Below are 25,370 nucleotides of genomic sequence, written 5' to 3'. Positions count from 1 at the left end.
GTTCACTGGCCACCAGATTTTATATTTGATTTTTCATTCTATGGCTATTCAAATAGACAAGCATAAGAAATACAGAAATTTTTTGCTTGAATGACAGAAGGTGTTGGTATAAATGTTAAATATGGGGATGTATTTGTACAGGAAGGATTTGTCTAGGCATGTCAGAATAGCTTATCTAATCTACTTCCTGTATCCAGTGGTGGCTGCATAGAGATGCTTCCCAGAAAGGGACAAGAGTCTTATGTGGGTCGCATTCAGACCTTTAATAGTGTATCCTACCTAAGAGCATTCACATCTTTTTATGTGTGTGGTGTACTGTAAATGTCTCTTTTGAAACTCAGAGTTTACTGTTAGTCTTAAAAACTGTCTTGTGGCTTGAATGCTGTATTCTTCCACTTGGCTGAATTTTCACATTCTCTCTCCCCATATGCAGGAATAATTCTTTTAAATGTGCCATTGTTTTAACATAGAGGATTTTTGTTTTATTGTTGCATTTAATTACACCAAGCCAATATAAGGTGGATATTCAACATTCCATTAGCGTGGTTGTCAGAGGGGAGCAGAGTTACAACAACACTATGCTCAGTCATTCACTGGGCTGATTAAACTGTACATAGCAGAACAGCTGTGAGCCTGTGATTAGAGTGCTTTGCTTGGGGTCTCTTCTCATTTCCCTGTCTTTTGACTCAGTACACAACCTCTAGAGCTATTTTGACCAAAACTTAGAACACCTGTAGTGGAAAACACAGACAGATTCATAGGTATAGGCGTTTGTTACTTTTGCTGTTCTTGGAGCTCTTATGCTAATAAAACCAGTGGTAATATGCCAACAGTAATATGTACACATGGGACACTGTCAATGGCATGGAGTTCATCGGAATGCCACTTACTTAAATATATTAATCTTTCTTTTGAAGGCAGGAGAAAACCCAGGAGTCAGTCTGTCCAGGCACACACTGCTTTAAACCAAAGGCCCCCTGCTTCAAGTCACTCTGGACCAATTGCAGAAAGCCGGCAGCCTTTCATCCAGACGTCTACATCTGCCCATGAAATTGCCCAAAGGCTTTCTAGTAGTCAGCTATCATTCCACAACTCTGCAACATCTGTGTTTTCTCAGTCCCCTGCTGTTCCTGTTGCTGGCCAGCTGACTGTGCAGGACCGAGCTGCAGCAATGCTCAGGTCCAGCCTGGCCTCCTCCACCAGCTCAACTCTGAGCCTGCTGTTTGGCAAGAGAAGTTTTTCGAGTGCTTTGGTGATTTCTGGGCTCTCGGCTGCGGACGGAGGCAACACGAGCGACACGCAGTCCTCCAGCAGCATGAACATTGCCATGGGGCCGTCTGCCAGAGCAGCGAGCCAGGCAGCGCGGGTAAGGCTGAAGCTGAAACAGCACTACTGAGTGGGAGTCCTGCTCTGCTCACCTGTCTGCTTCTTAACTGTCCTCTTTCTTCCTTCTCAGTGGTCAGAGAACAGTTGTTTTCAAACCAGTGCTGGGATTTTGGTATTTCTGGGGGATTTTGCTGCATCACAATGAGACTGTATAGTATTAGTGTGTCTGTGAGATTGTTTGTGAGTAACTGATGGGGGGGCTGTTACATGTACACCTGAAATTGCAAACTGGGGCAAAGTTGCTTTTCCTTTCACTCAAAACAGGGACTTACATCTCCAGTTTCTGCAGCCCAGGTGATGAGTACCATCACAGCAGACTAAATAGCTCCTTCTTGCCTGCTTTAAGTGTTATACAGTGATGCCTTGAGAGGCTGACCTAGAAGAGAGACTACACAGAGCTAAAACAATAAAGTAGGTATTTATTAAAAGGCCTTAAAGGATACACCTTGGCCAGTACAAGAGCCTGGCCAGGGCTACACCAAATGGACCCAAAATGGATGACTGGTCACAAGTTTCACACTTTTAGAAGTTTTTGGTCCATTTGAGTATTGGGGTAATTGTCCAATTACAGCCTCAGGTTATGAAGCCCCATCCTCCCTGTCTGCTCTCTTCAGTTCCCCACTTTTTGGGCCTGAGGCTTGTAAGAGTTGTCCTTGGTCTCAAGCTGGAAAAGGATTGTTTTGTCTGCCTACCCTGTGAAGAGAACTTACTAGCACTTAATATGAAGCTCAGAGCTACACTTGTAGGCAGCACAGAATCTCAAAAACAGGAAAGCTAAAACTTGAGGCATCAGCAGGACTTAAAATTATTTTATCTGTTGGAAAAGGAATGGTTTCCCCTGAATAGTGCACTTGTTCTGTCCCTCCATCTGACCAGAAATTCAATCTAAGACCTGAAACCTTGTTGCTGAAAGTTAGTCAAAGGAATCCTGTATGAAATATTTACCAAAGGAAACCAGTATGCCCTGTGATTAAGCATTTTCGAAGAGCCAAACACTACACACAAAAAACTTCTAGCCCTCTTCCCAGTATACTCACAGCTTTATTCCTTTCTTCCATGAAAAATTCAATTCATGGTGTAGTTACTGTTTTATTGTTTATTTAAGTGTATTTATTCAACTTTGGTTGCTATCCATTGCTGCCCTGGATTTTGAAAATTGACCTCAGCACCAGAAGGCAGAAACATGAGAAGATGGACTAGAAATAAAGGGTGACTGCAATTAGACAACATAATTAGGCAAACTTTTGCATTTGGCCTATCGAAATGGAAACCAAACTGGTGACAGGAGGTGTCTGCAGATGTAAGTCCCAAGCACTTTTCTGTTACCATGCTCCTGAACTGTGTATAACTTCCCTAGTTTCCAAAGAGCTCTCCAAACCTCAAGTGTGAAAAGCCCCTTGGCCTGAGTGGATTTTGCTCACAAAAATACCATGTGTGGTACAGCTCCCTAGAGTTTCACATGAACTTCAGCAGGAGTCAGCTGAATGTTACTCACCTGGGTCCAATCCTGCATTTTTACATTAACAAGTACTAATACTTCTACACATACAGCTGAATATATCTAATGAGACGGCACAATTCCAACTCTCAGGAGTTTATGGCCTAATTTGCAAGAACTCAGCCAGTCTGTGATACTGAGTACTAATGGTAGGATTCACCTTGTCAAACTTTAGGCTATCTAAAATTTGGGCCTGATGTCTCAGTAGGTTGTTGTTGAGGCTTCTGTTTTCAGTGAAGAGGCCTCCATCCCCTTCATCCTTGGAGCTATAAGGAGGAAATTCTCCCCTGGGAGACTTGTATCTCTCTGCCAACCATTGGTAGCCTAAATGACACAGCAAGACCACATGGTGAAATTTAGATGAGGTGAATCCTGGCCAAAGTGCTCGGAGTCCAGGTGCCCATTTGATTGAAAGCAGTAAAGAGGAAGCGTTTCATTTCGACGTTAACACAGCAAAGTTCTGGAATGCTTTTATCCTAATGGACTCCTTACAGTGGGGCAGCACTGTGCTTAACGTTTGCAGACTGATAATTGCATTCCAGTTTTGATGAAAAGGTTTCTTTGTAAGTTGGATTTAAAATTCAGTGAATAAAGCAAGCTCCAGAGCAACCCGATTTAACAACTTAGAAGTCAGCCCTGCTTGAAGCAGCAGTTTGGACTGGATGACCTCCAGAAGTCCTTTTCAATCCAAATTCTTTTACAGTTCTCTATACATGTACATCTGTGGTACTAAACCTCCAGCTCCTGGTCTGCTTTTCCTTCCAAATTTATGCTTTACACAAAGTGTGACAAGTACCTCTTCAGAACTCCCTTGTGAATAATGCATGTTAAGAATCCCATGGAGTTTCACAGAATGACATCCCTACGTCAATTTTTAAACTTTTTTCACCCATCACTTCAAAAAATAGCTGAAGTGTTACTTAGAAATTTCCTAAACTAGTTGACTTTTTCTTTCTTACTTTCCAGCAAGCCACTGAGACCTGTGAAGCAGCAGATACCACAGAGCCAAGACCTCAGCGGGAGGCGGGTCCGGCCCATGCGCTGTTCCTGAGTCGGAACGTGGAGTGCAGGAGGGCCAGCCAAGAAGACATGGCCCTGGAAGACACGGCTTCCCAGCAGAGCCTGTCTGAGGAGCAGTGAGGAGCCTTCCTGGCACAGGGGCCACGTGCTTCTTAGCATTAAATACAGTTAGGTCAGGAACTGCACATGGGTTTAGGTTCTTTCCAATGTAATAGCAACCTTCAAATGTTTATTTTTCTAACTTCCACACAAGAATATTACAGGGCAGATGTTCTTCCGCTAATGGCCTTGGCATGGGTAAGGTTGGAAAATATCCTAAAAAACACACAGTGCCACTTCATCTCAGGTTCTTGTAAATCCTAGAACAATGAATACAACCTGTTTAACGTTCCTTCCCCTGGAATGGTTAGAATCACAAACGAATACAGTAGGAAATAATACAACTCAGTGAAAAGCACACAAAAGACATCTCTTTCCTGCCATAACTAAACAGCTGATTGCATGCAAACTAATTGAAAATTTGGTATATAACATATCGCAAGAGGCAACTAAGAGCAGAAGCAATGAATACATAAAAGGACAGTACAGTGTCCTGTAACATTAGAGCTAAATCTGATTTTTTTTTCCAACAGCAAGTCTCATTTTTCTTTGATGTTATGCAGGTGCTAATGCTGAATAGCAACACAGCATCTCAGACTGATATACTGCATGCAGCCATACTGAAATACTGTGTGAACAAGCCACGCTACACCAATTAACAAAAGTGTAAGAAGAGAAAGTATCCAGTGCATGGAAAGTCTTCAGAACATATGGTGCACCTTATTTGCAAAGCAGCTTTGCATAAATTAGGTATTATCTCGTGCTCCTGTTTGGTTTACAGCAGTGTTTCTCAAATTCTAAGCAACAGTACCCTTAGGAGTCGCAAAAGGGCCATGGGGAATCCTCCTCAAGGACAGGAAAGTGCAAAGCAGGCTGTAATTACTGTCTGGAAGTGTTTGTGTTGGGAAGGGAACAGCTAAATACTCTTAATTGCTGGACACAGCTCACTGTCCATAAACACTTGTAGCCAGTAATTACAAAGCCTTCTGATTTCCCTCCCCCAGAGAAAACTGAGCTGCTGCCAATAAAGACAGATGATACAAAAAGGGAGGCCATGCCTTCACATGGTTTGAGAAACACCAATTTACAGGAATGCATGACTACTTTGAAACCCAAAAGGCTACAACAAATCCTTCCTCTACTACAGAGTCTAAACAAACACGTGTGTGTTTTTTTCAATTAAAAAAAATTGCAGCTATCAGTGTCTTGCTGTTCCTCTTTACTGTAACTACCATAGAGTGTTTCTAAATCTCAACACAATGATGTGCAGCCAGGCTGTCTTGTCCCAATTAACAAGATTTAACAAGAGATGCTGTAGCTAAGTCTCATTACTGTTAGGCAATACTCAGTTGCATTCTGAGCTTCCTACTGTGCCACACTTCAGATCTGAGCAGTAGAACTAAGTAAGACTGAGTGAAAATAAAATGATCCAAGTATGTTTTGTGCGGCAGCTGTTTCTGGGTCTTCTGTTTGCAATTGTTCTCACTTGCTTTCTGCTTTACAAAATTAAGAAACCCATTCTTTTTTACTTCACTTCAGATCTTGATGAGTTGATTAATAAAGCTTAGCACAATCTAGGAAAATTCTGCTCATGTCACAAACACTAAAGCAGAGTATTCATATACAGCCCTCTAGACACATGGTCATCAGTGCAGTTCAGGCCCTACTAATGTCTCCACTAACATCCAGGTGAGATGTGGAAGAGGAAATTGAATTCAGCTGCTCCCTTCTGACCAATTGTGGCTGCTGATGACTCTTGTCCCACACACTGTTCATGAAGTGCTTCATTACAAATGAAGGATGGAGGTTATAGAGGTAGACTCCTACTAACAGCCACCAGTCCCAGTTCTGCTTTGGGGGCTTTTGCATGGCAGTCCACAGGATAAAACTTCACTGCTTTGTCTTCCTGCTTGGAAGCAGGGCAAACAGGTGGCTCTGGAAAGCACCAAGAACTTTCCCATATTCACCTAGCATCACTTAGGCCTCCAATTTTCACATCTTTAAGTTTGAATCAATTTCCATCAAAAATAAGTCATTCTAGTAGTCCCAATCAACCTAAATTATTCTGTGTATCCAACTCACGTGTAATAAACCAGATTGGGGAATGACTGCACAAATTCCTTCAGCAGCAACCACTGTATTTGCTTAGCATGGATCGAGACCCAGTGACAGCACCTTCCCCCAGCACCACATCTTCTGCAAGGCTCCACCATCCCCACAGCCTCTGGTACTGCATCCTAAACTAATGCAGCTGCCTCATAGTTCCTGACTTCCCACTGTCCCCTGGAGCACAACTCCCTGGGGACAGCAGTTATGCCATGAAGTGCAGACAACTCCTGCACAGGGCGGCTGCCAGAAAGGGCAGGTTCTAACACGTTTATGGAGTCAGCAAGCAAGCATGGCAAAACAGGAGTCAAGGTAAGATTCAAAAATCAGTTCCTTTTTTGTAGCCATGTCTTCCATAGTTTTTATTTTGCCCTAAAGTTGCTATTGTAGCTAGCAGGTTGAAAAAACCCAAGAGTGACCACTAACAAGCAAGCGTAACATAGGAAAAAAGAATCAAAATGAGCACAAACTCTCCCATGTTACTTTTCTCCATATTTTTGGAGACAGTCTGCTTTTATAGTAATAAGACTACTGCTATGTGCATCAGTTTTAAATATGAGACAGTCCTACAGAATAGACCGACATAATGGCTAGAAATGAAACCTGCAACTAGGCATGAGGTTGTATTGATTAAACACATCTTAAACAAGGGTTTAAGGTAGAGATACACCCAGTGAACTCTGCTTGGGACAGAAAGTGCATTTAAGGGCTCTGATGGACACCAAGCTAATAAACAGCAACCTAACCTTTACACAAAGCCTAATTTGAACAAGCTGCTCCAAACAGCTCTGCATAACACCAAAAGGCACATATACATGAAGGCTTTGAGTGACACCTTTACTCCTGAAAAACAGCTCAATACTTAACCTCACACACAAGGTGCCTCACAGTTGCAAGATGGGAATACACCATTTTTGGAGCAAGTTTTGGCCTTTAAATGAAAAGCAAATACAATTTTCATTGCTTTTATGTCATCTGTGATCTGAATATTGTTAAAACTTGGCCCTAAAGTTGCTCAGGCTTAACAGTTTGTCTACATGTCTGATCTCTTGCTACAGCTGTGATGCAGGAAAGATGCTGCTACCACCATGTAAGGACCATTTACCAAGAGTTCCATCAGAGTTTTTTGCATCAGGTGCTAAGCTTGATTTTTCCAGGGCTGCAGAGGCCACTTAGCTAGTCCAGAATGTTTTTGTTTCTACAACATGAAAATAGTGATGTTCCCATCTTGTTAGCAAGCTGAATGCATCCTTCGAGGAAATCTAGTGCTCAATTCACAAGACCATTTGTACATGCACTTCTTTCATAGACAAGTCAGAAGGGATGAAGAGATGGAGGCTTTTTCTGCCTCCCCCCAGCTTACCCTCAGATAACACCACTGCTGGAAAGAAACACTAAGAGTGATTTTATTCACACTGCCTCAGCAACCAGAGAGGAACATGAACAACACAACAGGTTAACAGGAGGAAGGATAATGAGTATATGGTAAAACAAACATAAACACTGTACTTCAGCCTTCCCACTAAGCACAGGATACTCACCTTCCTCACATTTTGTTTTCCTAAAATTTCCTTTCCCAAATAGACTCTTGTTTGCATCATATAGGAAGAGCCAGTTGCTACACTCGTAATGGTGAATGATGGCCTGAAGATCTGGCAAAAAGACTTTCAGTAACTTTTCACTAAAGCCAAGCACAGGGTGCTGAACTGCTCACATCCACCAGGAACACTGGAAAGCCCCAGCCTGACCTTCAGCTGTTTCCCACCACAGCAAGCAAATAGCAACCTGTGATGGACACAGTCTGCAAAGTACATTTCTGTTCATCCAAAACTAAAAACCAGAGGTGCTGGCTGTTCCCTCCATTTTGTAGTGGCATGCAACTTCTCTGCAAGGAACTGAAGTTATTGCTGCAAAGTCTCACCTCAGTCCCAAATCTTGGTACTCACTTCACTGAAAACAAATCTCAGTGAAAAGGACTTACCAGTGTGAATCTTTTTCTCTTGACATGATGACTAGATAATATCTAGGAATGGCATTCTGACACTATTAAGTTCTTAGGACACTGTGATGTCATTCACAGCTTTTTTAAGAAACTGCTTATTAGAATAAGGCAAGAAATGTCACCTGTATTTGCCTCCAGCCCACCAACTGATGGCTCTTCTCTTACTAGAAAATTTAAGTTAAAGATTAGCTGAATTTTGTGCAGCTCATTATAGAAGATTAGAAATACCAGTGAGATTCTCCAGCATGTGATAATCATCTTCTCTTCAATGCATTTTTTAAAATACCCAATTATTGCCATATTTAGATTACTCCCTGGATTAGGAGCTGGTACTTAATTACCATGTTTCACTAGTGCTTGTACATCCTTAAATCTGCAGCACAGACATATTACTTGTAATTAACTTTGCAGTAGGTCCAGTATAAAAGATTCACCTCTCTCTCTCAGTTTTACAAGTCAAAAATTGCCTAATGCATGATAAATAATGCAGGCCCTGTTTATCCCATGCTGTGTGCAATTTTATGCTGGAATTACAAGACTTGTGCCAAAAATGTCCTTGATTCTTAGACTTTGAGACAGTAATTGGTACCTCACATTCACCCCTTTTTTGCACCAATTAAAACCTGCAGGTGCACTAATGTTGTCATCTGGAATCTAGCTGGTACATCAGAGGTGCTTTTCACCAAATGTGTGCTATTAATAAAATCAGCCCATCAGGGGAATTGTGAATGCTCCATTTGCTGTTACAGTGCTCTCAAGGCCTTCAAAGTATTTTACTAGTTTCAAGACCAGACAATAAAATTTTACCTTTAAAGTAAGCACAGGTTGTCATAAAAACGTACATGCAGTTGGAAATACAACTTTTTCACTCACTCTATGTTTATTTGAAATAGGCAAATTGTATCTTCAGGACCATGTGAGATTTAAAGGCCAGGCATGACTGCTAAGGTCATCTGCATCCTTCTGCTGAACACAGATCACAGAATCTCTCTTTATTTCTCTTGAAAAGCACTCTAACTCAGAGAGAAAACAGGCTTAAAAAAAGGACAACAAATTAATGACACTCACCAATCTTGAGATAGGTAGCAGAAAACAAGATACACTGATGTCAGTAGCAAAGATATGCATTACTTTAAAAGGGCTGATATTTCACTCAGAGTTCCAGAGAAGGAAAAATCCACCTGCATTTTCTAGTGACTATCTAGCCTCAGTACAAAACCATGAGACAATGGATTGAAAGTACTATAGGCACTGATCAAAAGCTCCCCAAACTTCTTGTTGTAATTGTTTGGGGTTTTTTTTCTTCCCACTGTACTAAAGGATGGGACTACAGCAGGCATCATGGCACTACATGCAGGGCAATATATCTAATTTATGGGGAATAAAAACCACTTTAAGTGATTTCTCAGCAATACTGGCTGAACCAGAATTCAGAAGACTGACTCCTAACAGAACTCCCCTCTTCGGCCTCTACCAGAGAAATGTCAAATCTCTCCATTTTTTAATTAGCTTTAAAGGTCACTCCTCATTTAAGACTCAACAGCAGTCCCACTAAAACTGTGCTAGATTTTGCATAACTCTTTAATCATTGAAAGAACTATTCTTTTGCAGCATATCTTACAGCTTAAGAGACTTAACATTGAAACAGGAGGGCATTCAACACTTAGGTGCAGAGAGGTTTCTGTTCAAAAACCTATGGCACACAGCCCTGACAGAGTTTACTTTGGTCCCAAGTCCTCCACATCTAAAAAGGTGTTTTGGCTGAGTAGAATGCTTGAAGTAATTAAGGGATTAGTGTGCCTTTAGAGCACAACCTTATTTTGCAAACAGCAGCCACAAGCTGTACATTGCCAAGTGGAAACCCTAAGAGGAGTTCTCTTTTTCCCCAAACATGATGAAGACAGTAAGTACTGCCATCTAAATGGATTTGGGCAGACAGGTAGTCCTAACAAGGCAGTGAGGGAATGAGCCCATGGCATCATTTAACATGGCATGCGCTTCCCACCACGTGTGGAGGTGCAATGCTTGTACCAGACCCTTGTTCTGCATAGAGGAAAGAAAAAGGACATTCCCTCTATGCTCCTAGGAGGTGTCTGCAGGGCATCTGTAAAAATACCTGTCCCCATCCAGCCCTATACAACTCTGGGTGTCAGTTTTACAGAAATAAATCAATAAAATGATACTTGAAGATGCCTTTAAATAGTTTGCTCAAATTAACAGTTATTGAACTGAACAGAAAGAGTTAAGAAACAACTGAATTTTTACCACCTTTCTTCAGCCAGAGATGACCATAAATTTTACAATGAATAGTGTGAACCTAGGAGGGAATTCTGTTTTCAAACATGCAAAACTGATTAACTGGCAGCACTTTTGCTGAACACATTTGCACTCCTCACAGGGAAACACATTGTCTAATACTCTCAAACACTTATTATTTCACCATTAAGCATGTACAGAACTGAATGAGGCAAAAAAGCCCAAACAAACATAAGCATCAATAAACATAACAGATTGTAAAACTAATATAGACAAATGCAGTATTAAGTCAACCACGACTTAAACTCAGCATGAAAAACACAAGATTTCATTAACTTCATGGACTTGAAGATCTTTATATATAGTTTGTAAGGAGGTGTAGGACAGGATTGCCACCAGAAAACTGAAAATTATTTCAAAATGTAGACCTCTTATCAATTAGTATCTGGGCCATGTAAGAAAGGATAGATTTGGCTATTTTTCCTCCCAAAATGGAATTCTGTAAATGTCACTCATGACTACAGGACGTTTCCTTGAAACTCTGGATAACCCTCCTTATACTGCAACTGCAGACAGGGGTGCCTAGGGGAAGGAGGAGAGAGCACATCTGCTGATTCCCTCTACCTGCTGATTTGTCAGCACCCATGCTAAAACACACCTGAATACACCCAAGCTGGGTCACCAAGAGCTACACTCCTACATAAACCAGGCAGGACTCGTCTACATTTGGACAGGGTTCTGTTCTGTTGCACCAGGGCTATGTTGCAGATATTGAAGCGATCTGAACACACTCAGATCTTAAACAGATTTTACAGTTAGTTGTTCTCACATGTAACTTGGATCAGAGTTGACCATCTAACTTCCAAACTCCCAGATTAAAACTGGATGTCAGCTACACATCTGTTCAATTTTTTTTCAATTCAGTGAACTGAATACATTACAATCCTGCCATCCCATTTTAGAGTATTACCAGCTTTACTCTGCTTACCCTGAAGGCTCCAGTGAAGCCTCAAGGGGGCAAAACCAGGAAGGACAGACTCTCAACCATCCACTAAATGTTGTAATGTTTTGTTGAAATGAAAGCTTTAGTGTTTACAGGACAGAAAAGGTCTTCATTTTCTGCAGGATTCCACAGCTGCCAAGATGTCTTGCAGAATGCTGTTTCTGTTTTCCTTACTAACCTAGGGAAAGAGAAATTAAAACTGATGTCATTTCATGAATAGCTTCTATACAAATGTTTACTTCAAAAACAAATCAAAGCAGAAATTCCAATGCATTTCTTTTTCAGTGCAGGAATGTTGAGTGTCAAACACCTGCCTTCTTCTGCTACTGAGAACACAGTATGCTAAACCCACAAAAGCTGCAATTGAATATTTAGTGATCTTTTGATTTAATTGCCTGTGGTATTTTGCAGTATTATTCAGGACTTGAGTAACTAACAAGAATCACTCAAAGAACCAGCATGTACTTTTGTCATTACTAGAAATCCTTTTCGGCTACCACATTTAATTTTCCTAATATAAAGTGGAGCTCTTATCCCTTCATTACTTCAAAGGGTTGTATTTATTAAGATGACAGATCTAGTCTAAAACATCTGTAAAGAAAAAAATTAAAACAGTCTTAGCAGCATAACTCTGTACTCTGAGGAACCTTATTGCTACAGGAAAGAAACACCTTGGAAAATAAATGAAACTATTTGAGCAAGCTGGAGTGTTCTGCAGCACACTGAGATATGCCTTTGGCTGACCATCCATGGGAATGCTGGGCTTCAAGTCCAGCAGATGTGAATACAGATGAGTGTAAACTGCCAAGCAAGTGCTGGTGCTTGCTAGTCAGCTCAGCTCCAGGGACACAGAGCTGGGGGCTGTGTGTGTGTGTAAATTATCCCTTCCTGACAGACTGGGTCCTGATCCAGAGCCCTGTGACCCACTGTGCCATGCATTACTCACTCAAACAAAACTGGGGAGGTGACTGCAGTTGCAAAGGGGTAACAAGCATCAGCAAAAGCTTCATTTTAAAAAGTCTAAGAAATTTTCCCCATTGTTCAGATCCCTGCAGAGAGGGCAGGAAGAAATCAGACAAAGACACATGAGCAGAAAAAATAAGTAAGGCCTCATACAAAGTTGTAGAAAAGCTGTTTGATGAGGAAAGAGACACAACACCATGCACAGCATAAAACTCTCTACCAGCAAGGCTCCACTGCACTCCCTGTATCTGCATTTAGGATGTGAGCACAAGAGTTTGTATCCCTTCCAGTACTACAGTCAATAATGACAAGACAAAGTATTACTATTATTATTACTGTTGTTGTTAAACAGGTGACAGTTCTAGCTGAGTAACATGGCCCAAGGAGCTACCACTATTTACAGTCACCCACATCCTAGCCAAGTGCTGTAAACCTACACTGTAAAATCTACAGACAGTGGTCTCACCTACCACTGAATTCAAGACAGCAGATCAACATGGGACTAATGAAAAAGTGACACTGAAAAAAAAAAGGGCAGGAGAGAAGAGTAATGAAAGGGAAGATGTGTCTGAAAATGTCACTGTTTTTACTGAGAATCAGCTCAAGCTTTATAAGATAAACAAAAAACCCCACAAAAACAAAGAGAGCAAGACAATGAATGCTCTTCAGTAAGGCTATTGGGACCCCGAGGTAAACAATACACAGCGCTGATGAGCCAAACTAAATCTCACAGCAAGTGTACTGATATCCTGACTTTCAAAGGACCTTCTGTACAATTTAATAGCTTTTCCCACTCCCTCACAGCCAACAGAAACAATACTACATTTTATCTATCCTTTTTCCATACCTATATGCCAGAAGTCCAGCGAGAGCAGCAGAGAGAAAGCGCCAAGTGCTAGGAAATTTTCACAACTGTTTTACAAAGGCTGTTTGATAGATATAAGTCCCCTCTTAAGATCTGGAGACATTCTGTGCAGGCAGCTTTCCCAGAGAGAACAAACCTCCCAGTATCTGTACTGAATGTACAAACAGATGGGTATGTTTTTAGAAAGGAGTTGAAAATAACTGTAGATGCTGCTTATATTAAGCATTTATGTAATTTGGAGGAAATTGCCACCTAGACTCCAAGCAGGCAACTATAGAGGACAAAAGCTTTCTTCCTCTAACTGTTAAAAATACCATCAAGGAAACCACTCATGTACAATCTGTTCAAATGGAACCTTTTCTTCTCCCTATCCATTTAACTATTTTCTTTCTTAATAGGCATATGCAACCATACTTCACTAATGGGTTTCAAGCAAGCAAAATTAATAGATGAGAAAATGGGAGAAAATTAGTGTCTGCCAGCTGCTAAGGATAACCTGATCCTATTCATGCCACCATGTCTGCAAATCTACACAGACACAGGCAGTGCAAAAAGAGCCTCTGTAGTTTCACTGCAAAGTTTAGTTCTCAGCAAAATGGAACTGGGTAACAATAGAAACAAATGTGTTAAATATCAGAGCTCCAATCGTTAAGTGCCCTAAACATAATAAATTAAACATTTGGGACCAAATGCTGAATTGCTTTTAGGGCATCTGGGCCCACTTACACCAACAAAATATGCTTTCAAGACAGAAGGGACTGTAAAACACCAAACAGCTGTTCTCTCCTCAGAACTGTCCTGGTGACATTAGGAGCAGGATTAAAAACTGAGATGAGCTATTTGAATGCAGCTTAACTCCACAGTAAGTGACAAAGCAGGCAGAATGTTTTTGGAAGTTAGCCACTTACTTCTGTACACTTGCAGGCACCATCCAAGTTAGTAGGAAATTACTGATTGTGACCTATTTGGGCACTCCAGGTTTCCCCATGCCATGTTGAAGAAAACAGCTGGTGACCCAGTATCCCCTTCAGCTGCTGACACCTCTGACTCCCACGAGCAGGTTCTGCCCCTGCTCATGCACAACTGGAACCAGCTGGGAAAGAGCATGCAGTGTGTCACTGGAGCAAGAGAGACAGATGCTCTCCTGCACGAGACTTCAGCTCAGCAGGTCTGTGACACCTGGGAATGGCTGCAGTCTGTCACACATTTCACATCCATGCTTTTGGTTAATGGATTCACCGGAGATGTCTGTTTCACTAAAGAAACATGCATGTCCTAATCTCAGCAGCGTGAACAGGATGGGTCATTGTTTTAGTGAGGATCTTTTAGCTAGAGAAAACACCTCTCCATTAAAATTTACAGAAAGACTTTTGCTGGCTGGAGTCAGTACTTGAGAGAAAGATTTATCAGCAGACTAATACAGCTGAAAACCAAGGGCTGAGTAGCCCCTGCCCTCTGAATATCACCTGATAAAACAAGACAGTAGAAGCCTCAAAAGCTTCCTTGAAAAGCCAAATGCTGTCTTCCAGCCCTGTTTCCTCTCACAAGAGGACCAAATGCATGCACCATGTCCTGCCATGACTGCAGCCCAAGCACTGAATGACTGGTACTTTCAGCAAGGCTTCTCCATCCTCTCTTCCCCAATCCTACCCCTGTAAAGCCACTCATACAAAATTCACATTTACGTCTATTTCTGTTCAACAGCCTGACTACAAACACACATCAGCTCAGTGGTGGAAAAACCTGAGGGTTTATCTCTGAAAGGAATGAACAGAGTTGAATGCTTATGCAAGGAAAGGAATAATCTCTCATCTTGGCTCCTACTGTTGCTTTAGCATTTAATTACATCAGCATTTAATATAAAAACAGAAACTGAAGATGATGATGGGACCCTCAATTAAAGTAAAGCTGAGGAACTTTGAGCACTGCAGGTTTTTAAGCCAGCTTTGAATAGGAAACAACATAAATCAAAGGAGTGAGAGGTGCCTTTGTTTTTGTGAAGCATCAAGGACACTTACTGATGTAAAGGAAACCTCACACATGCACTCCTAGGAACAGGCTAAGTTTTGCTGTGGTAAGTTTTTGAGAACTGCCCTGTAATTGATCAGAAATGTACTCTGAGGCAAAATTATGCCTGTAAAAGTAACATAATGAATTCCAAAATTGGTTCACTGACTCCAGAGAAAATACACTCCATTTACAACTGTCTTTCTTCTATAAATCATTCCTGCAAACTCCACTGCTGCTTTTTTCCTTTTATTTTTTTCCTTGAATATGACTACTGGTAATATTTCTGCAAGCCAGAATGGAAAAAAACCAAAAAAAGCTTAAAAATCTGACTGTACTTTAGAAGATTTAACTCTTAGGAATAATGAATACCTATACAGCAATAATACTACAGCAAAGAAACCTTTTAAAATAACTGTAGCATTACTTCTCCAGCCCCACACAAGCAAAGCCAGCTGTGTGAGACAGCTACAGTGAGTGCCAAATGGGATTTTTTTTTAATAAGGTGAACACCTGCCCATTAAGAATAAAATGGAAACTAAAAAACTTATTTCATGCAAGCTACCCACAGCTATCAACTGGCAGTAACAGTTTTTAAACAGAGCCAAATATAAACCAGTAACCTAGAACAGAAGGCTCTTTAAGGATATTAAATATTACTCACATTGAACACTTTAACATCTTTCCTACTTCTTATTTCTTCAACAAGATCCAGTGGCTTTCCCTTAGGTATTGGAATAGTTCCAAGCACCACAGTCCCCGAGCCAGCCAGCGTTTGACGAACAGCCTGAATAAAAGCCTGGCTGAAGAGCTCCATTTTACCAATCTCATCTATGACACAAATTCTTTTCTCAGTGTCACCACCATGGTTTACCTGTGGAAAAGTGCACCAAGAGACTGTAAACAGCAAAACTTAGAACAAGCAACAGATGTAATCTCCATGCTGACAAAACAAATACCTCCAAAAGAAACAAATTCAACTGTAACACAGGGGAGAGCAGGAAGTCAAAGGTACTGCTGGTAAATGACAGACTTATAAATCTCTAATTTCTTTTTTAGGACAGATTTTTGGAAGGATGGAAACAACCATACAGTATAAATACCAACTACAATAGGAAATATCCTTAACATCAGATTTTCTTTAAAGCAGACAATGGTCACATATGAGCTACTTGACAATTAAGAACTGCACTTTGCCTACAGCAGCTCTCAATCATTCGAAGGGTCAGCAATTTTTAAAAACTACTCTTCACACTAAATTATGCATGTAGTGATTACACTTAATTATGTGATCAGCAGTCACACAAAACAGGTATCTAAAAAGAAGACTTCCACTAAATCTAGATTTGGAAGTTTCTCCTCTTGTAGTTGGGATGATGGAGCATTTCACTCTGAGCTCCTGGCTGTCTTCAAAGCTGTCTGGATAATAACCAAGTCATCTGCAAGCCTCTCACATTACAGCAGACAAATTGAGATACACCTCATTCTGTAGTCCTACCCACTGGATAGCAGGAGAGACACCATTTTAACCAAATTAGAGGCTTGTTTTTGCCATGAAGTGAATGCTGTGCCAAGCAGTGCCGTGCTGCAGGCAGCTGGAGCAGCAGGGAAGCCCAGGAGAAAACAAGGGTGATTGCTACTGATGAAAAGGCAGCTCACAAAGCAGAGGAACTCTTCAACTGCACCGCCTACCCTATTTTGGTAAAAGTGACTGAGAACTGTACTCCATTATTTGTTGAAGTGAGGAGAAAATCAACTCAATTCAAACCATTATAGATCCATGAATATGTACCAATACAAGCCATATAGTAAAGAAACTAAAAAAAAAAAAAAAAGAAAAAAAGATGGAAACGTATCCCCTTGTGAAGGCAAAGTATCTGCTTCTGGGAAAGTGAAAGAACTGTATAACATGCATCCTAAAATCATTTCAAGCTAAGTCCCTACTGAGTAGCTGTTTTATCTAAAAATCCTTTCATAGATCAGTGAGCCAAAAAGCCAATACTAGTCACTAGGTCACACATTGAGGAAGAGAGTATTTTGCTTTGAAAAAAAACCATGAAAAAACTATCTGTCCTGCCTGATAAAGTTTGCAGAACTAGAGAGATCTTCCATTGTAGGATCTAGCCTATTCTCACTGGACTGAAAAAAGCCTTCAGAGTTGAATTTGTCCTCAAGCCTAAATGGGCATGTGTCCATTCTGTGCTGCTCTCTCATCAAACCAGAACATACCTATGATGCTGCTACCCTCATTCCTCATTTGTCTCTCCTTGTTTCAGTTCTCTCATCTTCCTCACTCTCCTCTTTCATTTTGGGCCATCTTCATGTGTGACCACATTCCCACAAAACTGATAAGCAGTACTTTCTATGAGCATGGACACATGTACTGTGTGACTGTGCTGGCCCCAGTTCTTCTCTTCACTTTCTTGTACTTACAGAAAGCCATATAAGTAATGCAAAAATTCAACACTGTTAACACTTTTCTAGGAAGGTCTCTCTTGGATTTCAGTGGTAAAAGGATTCCAAGTACAGCACTGGCCTAATGAAATATTTTTAAATAAACTATCCTTCTCTTTACTCACATCATAAATATGGTTACAGTGAAATTTAACATATAAAAGTTGTCCCATTTTTTTATTACCTCCCTTCTCCCTTACCCCAACATCCTTGCTTTCCTACTTTCAGACTTCAATATTCTTTGACAAAAACAAGAATCAGATCCTCAATCTCGTTTTTGCTCCTTGCACCTCTTTGGGCTTTTTGTTTTAAGTTCACCAAAAAATCCCTTCTTCCTTGTCCCCTTGAGCTTTGGCAGTGTAGAAAAATCACAACAGGATTTTTTTAGTAGTACAGTTCAGCAGCTGCTGCACACTGTTTGTGGTATGTTATTGCCGAAATCAAATCTGTTCTTGTTTAATTTTGGAGAGGGGAAAGGTTGGACTGAGAGAGAGGAAGGAGAAGAAAAAAGAAGCAACACAATATTAGCAAAAGGATAGCAAAAAGATTGTGTGGGAAGTCTTGTCACAGCCAGAGCACTCCTTGTGCAGCAGGCTAAATCTCAAATAATCTAGCTGGTATTATCAGTCTGCAGGTATTTATACAATGGTAATCAAAAATACTCACTGGATTCAAGAAACAAATGCTTCTACTCTTGGAAGACAGGAATCAGGAAGAGGGGAAAAAAAGTCTGTCAAGAACAGCAGCAGCAAAAGCCTTTTTCTTAGACCCACTGATTCCATCCAGTTCTCTGTGGCAAGCCACTTGTGCATTTTGGTTGCTTTCCAGTATGAGACAGTGACATAGGAAGAAATTTCCTACCTGCTGCCTCTTCAGGTCAAGGAGGTCCTGCAATCTCTCCAACACCACAACAATGACAAGAGAACAAGCCAGGTTTGTCCCTCCAGCTTCCTGACCCTACATCAGAACTAGCTGTACCCAAGAAACAGGCCATTAATTAACATCAACAATTAGCTGTGTAAAAGGGCCTTCCAGTAACACTGACTATCATAAAGCATACATCTATCAGCAGCTTTCATAGAATACTCACATTTCTCAGCATAGGTAGAACCAGCTGCTCAAACGAAACGAGGTCTACAACATATTGGCCAACCCGGTACTCGCGTCTTGAAGCAGAAGAATCAGAACTGGGACTGAAAAAGAGATACACAATTCCTTCAAAGTACTGAGTTTAGCCAGAATTCACTAAACTCAGTCCAAGTGAATTTATAGGAAGTTATCCAAATAAATCAAATCCCCTTAATTCTTCCTAAGAAGAAAGGGAAAGAAATTCTAAGCCATGCAGTAAGTCATACTGCAGACAGCTTGCTGTCAGAAAATAAATACACCACATGCATCCTTCACGACTATGCAAGCTCAAAATTTCAACAGTGTATAGAAGGACAATGGCATTTAGAAGTCAGCAGGTACACTTACACTGAAATCAAAACTCATGTCTGCAGTTCAGATCTTTGAATTTTGTTATGTGACATTACAGACAGCATCACAGCAGCATCATCTCAGTATGGGCTGCAAAACCCTTAATCCTGGAAAAATACTCACTTTGCATGGGCTGTACCACACTGTGCTAGGTGCATCTCCGTTATTAGCAGAGTGCAAATTATTTTCACATCAACTCATTCACACTGTGTGAATGAGATGCTAAGGTCACACTGGACATAGACCAAGTTTTGCACTAAGTATGAAAATCTAAGTCTAGTGAATCAGGAGAGAGTGTGAGGCACTCTGCACTTCAGAGGCCCCTCTGGGGCTCTGAAATCCTTTTTTTCTTAAAATTCAGATGACTTTCGTGGACCAGTCAAATGTTCTTTAAAACAATGCTATATGTAATTTCCCTTTTCATTTTCCACTTCTGTCTCCATAAATCAGCTTCTGGAAACACAAAAATCTTTCTCCCTGCCCATAATAAGCTACTTAACTGCAACCCAAAGGGACTTGGCCTCAGCAGTGTTTCCTCTATCTGGTGTAAAATAGCCAGTAAGGGAGAACACCCCTGCCCAGCACATTTTCAATATTTCACTGTGCAACAGACACTGCCTATATATACAATACAGGTATCAGCCAGGACATAAAAACCAAGCAAAGAACTCGACCCTGAAAGCCATGTGTGTGCTGGAAATCACCTTCTGGAGGAGCATTTAACATGCTCCAGTCCAAAGGACTGGAGCAGACACATAAAACAATGAGCTGCTTACAGTTATTAAAACTTCAATACCTGACTCTAGATAAAGGTCCTCGGTTTCCAGACAGAGTGACAACATCAAATCCTGTTCTCCTGCCACCTTCTCTAACTTCCTGTGTGTAAAATCCATCAATGGGAACGCCTGAGGATTTTAGAGCCTGAGTGACTTTCTGGATCAAAGTAGTCTTTCCAACCCCTAAAAATAAAGAATGGAAAAAAGCACACAGCATTAATCTTCTTCTGCACTAAAAGCCCATTTTTTTAAATGCCACAGTAATGATTCAGTTCAGCAGGAACATTGATTACTTTTGAAGGTTGCAAATTACTTTTTCTACACGGTAGGAAAGAACAGAAGTATCTTTTAACATTCACGCTGTACTGACGCTGTAAAGTCTCACCACAGAATGGCACAAATATCCCAGGCTACCAACGAATTTGTTAGCTTAGATGATGCATGAGCAGGCCACAAAACTTACCACGAGGCAGGTGGCACAAAACTGACAGCCAAGCTTGCTGGAAGACTGACTGATGAATCCCCCTTTCTACCACTGATATTCACTACTTTTAAGATCAGAGGTAAGTTCACCCCCTTTTTAGATCAGAAGGTCAAAGCTGACTGCTATTACCAGATGCCTAACTGGCACAAAGGACACACTTCTTCCACTGATGTCCTAGAAATCAGAAGCACTCAATGTCCCTGAGATACCAAATCCTTACAAAGGCAAACAGAAAACTTTTCTTTGTGGTAACAGAATCAAGAGATATTTTGACTGGATAGAGAGAAAAGCCTGTTTATAGTGAGGCCAATGAAGCCATGAATGAGGCTGCCCAGAGAGGCGGTGCAATCTTCACATACTTTAATGTTTTCAAGACATGACTGGATCAAACCTAAAGCAACCTGGTCAGGCCTGATAGCTGATACTCCTTTAAACTTCCTCAAGTCTCTTTTGACATTATCTTCTGACCCTATAATTTAATTTTCTTACCCTAAGACAGGTCCTTAAAACTCTTGCCACCTGATATCTCCTTGCACACTCTGATACACCTTTTACAATGTGAACACTGGCCATGTTCCAGACATCCTTTCAGTTTTTCTTCTCTGTCATAGTACAAGTTCATCCCTCAGTGATCTCCTTTTAAACTCATCTTTATTGCCTCTCACAAAATTTAGTGCTATCACTTCATTTTTAACCACCGCTTTAAAAAGTTCAGATGATAGAAAATAATCCTGCAGAATAAACCTTCAAATTCCTGGAGATAAGGAACACAGACCAAACATGAGATGCCTAAAGATGACAACAGAAATAATTTCAACATGCACACACCAAATTTCTAATTTAGACTTTAAGCAGATTTAGGAACTGCTTTCCTAACAGTCAACACCAATGACAAAATATTTTGTGGCTTCAAAGGCATGTAGTCAAATGCCTAAGCAAACTTTTCAAATTTGAAGAAGAGGGCTTCATGGCAGTTGAACAACAAAATAATGCCAAATGTGGCATCCTCAGTTATCTAACATCTTTTCAAGGCCTTGTCTCTTGTAAGTGAATTTATACTAAATTTGCTAAGTGGATTTGCTAGCTCTAATTTTTTAACATTCATTCAGTAAACTGCCAAACAAGCTAGAGCGATTCAAACTACGTTTAAGGAAGCTTGAAGTTAGGCATTTAGCTAATCAAAACAGTACATCCAATTTCAATAAATTGAAGAGAGACAAGACCTAAGCCGCCCTAACCTCTGCATCTCCTGAAAGGCTGCCTTTATTCAAGTGGTTGGAAAGCCCATGTGAAGTGGGTGGAATGTATTCCTATCTCAGCCCAACAGCAGCATTTAAAATAGACAGGCATCTGCAAGATGCTCACAAAAAGGAGCATCAGGCCCACTGCTTTACTCTCACAGCACAAAGCAAAGTTCTGCAATCATAATAACTGGCTAATTTCTTTATCAACCATTAAGTTTGACCCTCATACAATGTCCCACACAGTCTCCACAATAATCAGATTCCCTTACCATGACAAACTACTTCACTGCTTCAATCAAGGCCAGCCCATCCGGGACACCAGTTATTACCTACACCTGCACTTCACTGAGGCTGGAAGTGCTAAATCACTACAGTTAAATTACAGGAAAGATGAGCTCTCCAAAATTATTAATCGCTGCAGTTTATATTGAAGCAGGATTACTTGTCCAGGAGGTGTTTTTTTTTCCCCCCAACACTGCACTCCAGGGCAGAAGCCAGGGACAAAGCAGCAGCAGCGACTGGAAAAGTAGCATGGCTTGGAGGACGGAATGGAGAGGTAAAGTGGCACTTTATTAGGAACAAACTAATTACTGCAGAAGCTCTGACCTCGACCCGGGGGGGCGGAGCTCCGGGCGCGCAGCCGCGGAACCTCGGCCGGTGCCGGGCCCAGCTGCAGCTGGAGGCGCTCCCGGGGCATCCTCGGAGCCCGGGGCCCGGCAGCAGCTGCCTTCCGCCGGCTCTAAGCGCCTCACAGCCCCGCCGGTGCCGCGGAGGGCCGAGCCGAGCCGAGCTAGTCAAGGCCAGGCCAGGCCAGGCCATATCCCAAGCCATCCCCTCGGCCGCGCCACCGCCCCTGCCCGGCTCCTTGTGCTCCTCCCGCCCCCATTACCTGGGGGTCCCGTGAGAAACACGTGCTTGGACATAACTCGGTCCCCACTCCGCCCTCACCCCCGCCCGGCGCTCCGCTCCGCCCCCAGCCCGGCCCCGCTCCGATCCGATCCCCTCGGCCCCGCTCCGCTCCGCCCCGGGCGGGCGGTGCCTCCCGAGGCCTCGGGCACGACGGGCCCTGCCCGGCCTGAGGCCGCCTCAGAGGCGGGGCCAGGCACAGGGTGCCGCTGTGGTGTTTACCACAGGATGGTCGCAATTTAAGGTTAGGGAAGAGGAGGGAAAAGGCAATTGGTTGAGGGCCAGCGTTTTCTTTTTGCAGTTAGCTTAAGCTGTCACATGTCTGAATATTTTAGTACAATAATAGAATGTTAAGGTGTGGGAATAGACCTTAAAGATCAGTCCCAGTTCTCCCTGCCGTGGGCAGGGACAACTCTCGCTAGACCAGGTTGCTCAAGGCTTCATCCAGAACGGCGTTGGACACTGCCGGGGTTGGGGCATCCACAGCCACCTTGGGCAACCTGTTCTAGTGTCTCACCACCCTCACAGTGAAAAAAATCTTTTTAATATCTAACCTAAATTTTCCCTCTTTCAGTTTTTACCCATTACTCCTTGTCCTATCACTGTGTTCCTGCCAAAGAGTCTATCTCTGGCATCACTGTTTGCCCCTTCAGACACTGGAAGGTTGCTGTAGGTCTCCACACAACCTTTTCCAAGCTGAACAGACACAACTTTTTCAGCCTGCCTTGGTAGGGAAGGTGCTCCAGTCATTTTACCAACTTTGTGGCCTCTTCTGGACTTGCTCCACTACTTCTATGTTCTTCTTAGGGTGGGGACACCAGAACTGTACCAGTGAGACTCCTCCAGATAGGGTCTCCCAAATGCAGAGATATTATAATCATAAACTCTCCCTAGAGCTTTTTACCTGTTTCAAGTAAGCACATTGCTCCAGTGTGTAGCAAACCTGCAAATTAAAAGATGTACAGTTTTGTCTGATACCTCAATGCAGACAGCAAGTGTAACTGGGGGGGTTGATATACAACCAGGGGATTGTTACAAAGCTAAGCAAATCAGGAAGGTCTGGCAGGTTTAATAAAGATGCTGAGAGACATCTGCATCCCAAAATGCCATATGTATGTGGCCTCCATATTTGTTTAGGCTTTCCTGATGGGAAGCCTAAAGGGAGCAGGGAAAAGGATTTTTGTGTGGAGGACTGTGGTGCACAGGCTTCTCTCTGGGTGAGGTAATGCCTGGACACCAAGAAATACAGATTCCTGCCTGGCCATAAGCACCAAAGTGGTTACCCAAAAATATTGTGCTATGGAAGGGATACATTCCAATTTCTGTTCACCTCACTAGAATGGATCACTTCAGGTTCAGCCCATCATTGTCAGGCTTTCATTTGCAGTAATTTCTCAAGGAGTTAAAGGTTATTCATCATTTTCACAAAGATAATGAATATCCTTGTCAGCCAGATGAAATGTGCACATCAGCAGGTAGAGTGCACCTCACAGTAGATGGGTATTTCCATAAATTGCACAAAATATTTTTGGCCACTCTTCCTTGTATTCTTCCATAGTCTTAGAAGGAATGACTGCATGTGGAACATGTTTCATGCTTAAATACTTAATTAGAAAAACCTGACAACTCTGGCATGACTCTTGGAAGGTCGGAGGGTTGAAAAGTAACAAAGAGAGCTTCCCTTGTCATCTTCAATGAAAACTGCATTTTCATAGTTTACATTCCAGTGCTTTGTTCTGGAGGCTTTTTAGGATCAGTGAAATTATGATGTTAACTTACAGCTTCTTGTTTGTCAGGCATCTTCAATCTAAAGAGAGAACTACCGAGAAGAACTGCATATTTGAATGGACTATTAGGACAAGAACAACACTTGACAACTGGCTACTTCACCCTTGCCCTGAACTTCCTGCGCAGAGCTTACCATGATTGATTTTACAGGTAGGTTTTCTGTATAATATTAAACTAAATCAGTCTGTTGGCTGCTCTCCCAGGCAGGCCGCATAAAGAGACCCAGACAATGTTGTTTTGTTCGATGTTGAGTTTTACTAGGTTTTACAAATCAACCCTTTCTTTTTCAGAAGTGCATGTGGAGAATTTTAAGGCTATCACTACTGTTTGACAGAGCCCTTGTTTTCTGGTATTCTAAGAACTCTTTCATCCCATTTTCCAAAACAGGAATTTCAGAGTTATTTCACTGTGTGGTTAAGACCTTTCTCTTGCAAACAGATGTGTAAGCAAAGTAGTTGCAGCACCAGGGTTTAAATTAGTTAGCATTTCAATTTGGTTTCCATTGTAATTTCTACTATAAAATGCCTTTCTGTTTCTCAACTCCAACTCTGTCTAGGTTGAAGTAATTTAAAATCATGAAAGCCAAGAAGTAGTTATGCCAGTTGTGCTTTTGTGGAGTTTTGATGTTAAGAGGACCTTATGTTTGCTATATTAACTGGAATAGTTATGCATATTTTGTCAATATTTACTATTTAAGTTTGTTCCCTTTGATATATTTATTCTATAATCAGTGACTGCATAGAAGATGCAGGTTGTTCAAGAAGTACGAGTTGCGGGACAAAGTTGTTTTCTCTGTAGCTGTATGCTAGAACCAGAAGTGTTTGGAGTCAGCCAGCGTGCTTTCCTGATCCTGAGATATTTCCATTCTTGGATGGAGATGGTTAGCTAAAATAAGTGGAAAGAGCACATACCCTATCAGTGTAAATAACTCTAAAAGAAAATAGGTAAATGGGTTTTATTCCTTCCAGGATGAGGAGAGAAGAACACAGTTTCTCCTCTTCCAGTATGGGTAACTTAATTAGTAGTAATTTATT

General features: G+C 41.6%; 2 protein-coding genes across 2 annotated transcripts in view; one reads left to right on the top strand and one right to left on the bottom strand.

The window, feature by feature from the left end:
- Positions 1-7,281, top strand: part of PCNX2 (pecanex 2) — a 154,765-nt gene extending 147,484 nt beyond the window's left edge. Inside the window, exons 33-34 of the mRNA XM_054280537.1 lie at positions 918-1,366; positions 3,851-7,281. Coding sequence (XP_054136512.1) covers positions 918-1,366; positions 3,851-4,024 — 623 coding nt within the window. The 3' untranslated portion in view covers positions 4,025-7,281. The remainder of the gene's footprint in view (positions 1-917; positions 1,367-3,850) is intronic.
- A 3,072-nt stretch (positions 7,282-10,353) lies between these two features.
- On the bottom strand, positions 10,354-22,607 carry NTPCR (nucleoside-triphosphatase, cancer-related). The gene is made up of 5 exons (XM_054280536.1): positions 22,532-22,607; positions 19,935-20,097; positions 18,750-18,852; positions 15,870-16,079; positions 10,354-11,548 (listed from the first exon to the last, which is right to left on the bottom strand). The coding sequence occupies exons 1-5, from the start codon at positions 22,563-22,565 to the stop codon at positions 11,480-11,482; spliced, it is 579 nt and encodes a 192-aa protein (XP_054136511.1). The 5' UTR covers positions 22,566-22,607; the 3' UTR covers positions 10,354-11,479.
- Between the last annotated feature and the right edge of the window lie 2,763 nt (positions 22,608-25,370).

Source organism: Melozone crissalis, unplaced genomic scaffold (assembly GCF_028551555.1).
Source record: "Melozone crissalis strain CALT ecotype California unplaced genomic scaffold, PUWL_Pcris_2 ptg000027l_1, whole genome shotgun sequence".
Lineage (NCBI taxonomy): Eukaryota > Metazoa > Chordata > Aves > Passeriformes > Passerellidae > Melozone > Melozone crissalis.
This window is presented reverse-complemented; position numbering and strand designations above follow the sequence as displayed.

Excerpts from the sequence above, each read along its gene's own strand:
- NTPCR (XM_054280536.1), bottom strand. The coding sequence starts at position 22,565 with ATGTCCAAGCACGTGTTTCTCACGGGACCCCCAG. Across the intron at positions 20,098-22,531 it reads GTTTCTCACGGGACCCCCAG|GGGTTGGAAAGACTACTTTG; the intron begins GTAATGGGGGCG and ends CTTTATTTTTAG. Across the intron at positions 11,549-15,869 it reads AAGATGTTAAAGTGTTCAAT|GTTAGTAAGGAAAACAGAAA; the intron begins GTGAGTAATATT and ends CTCTTTCCCTAG.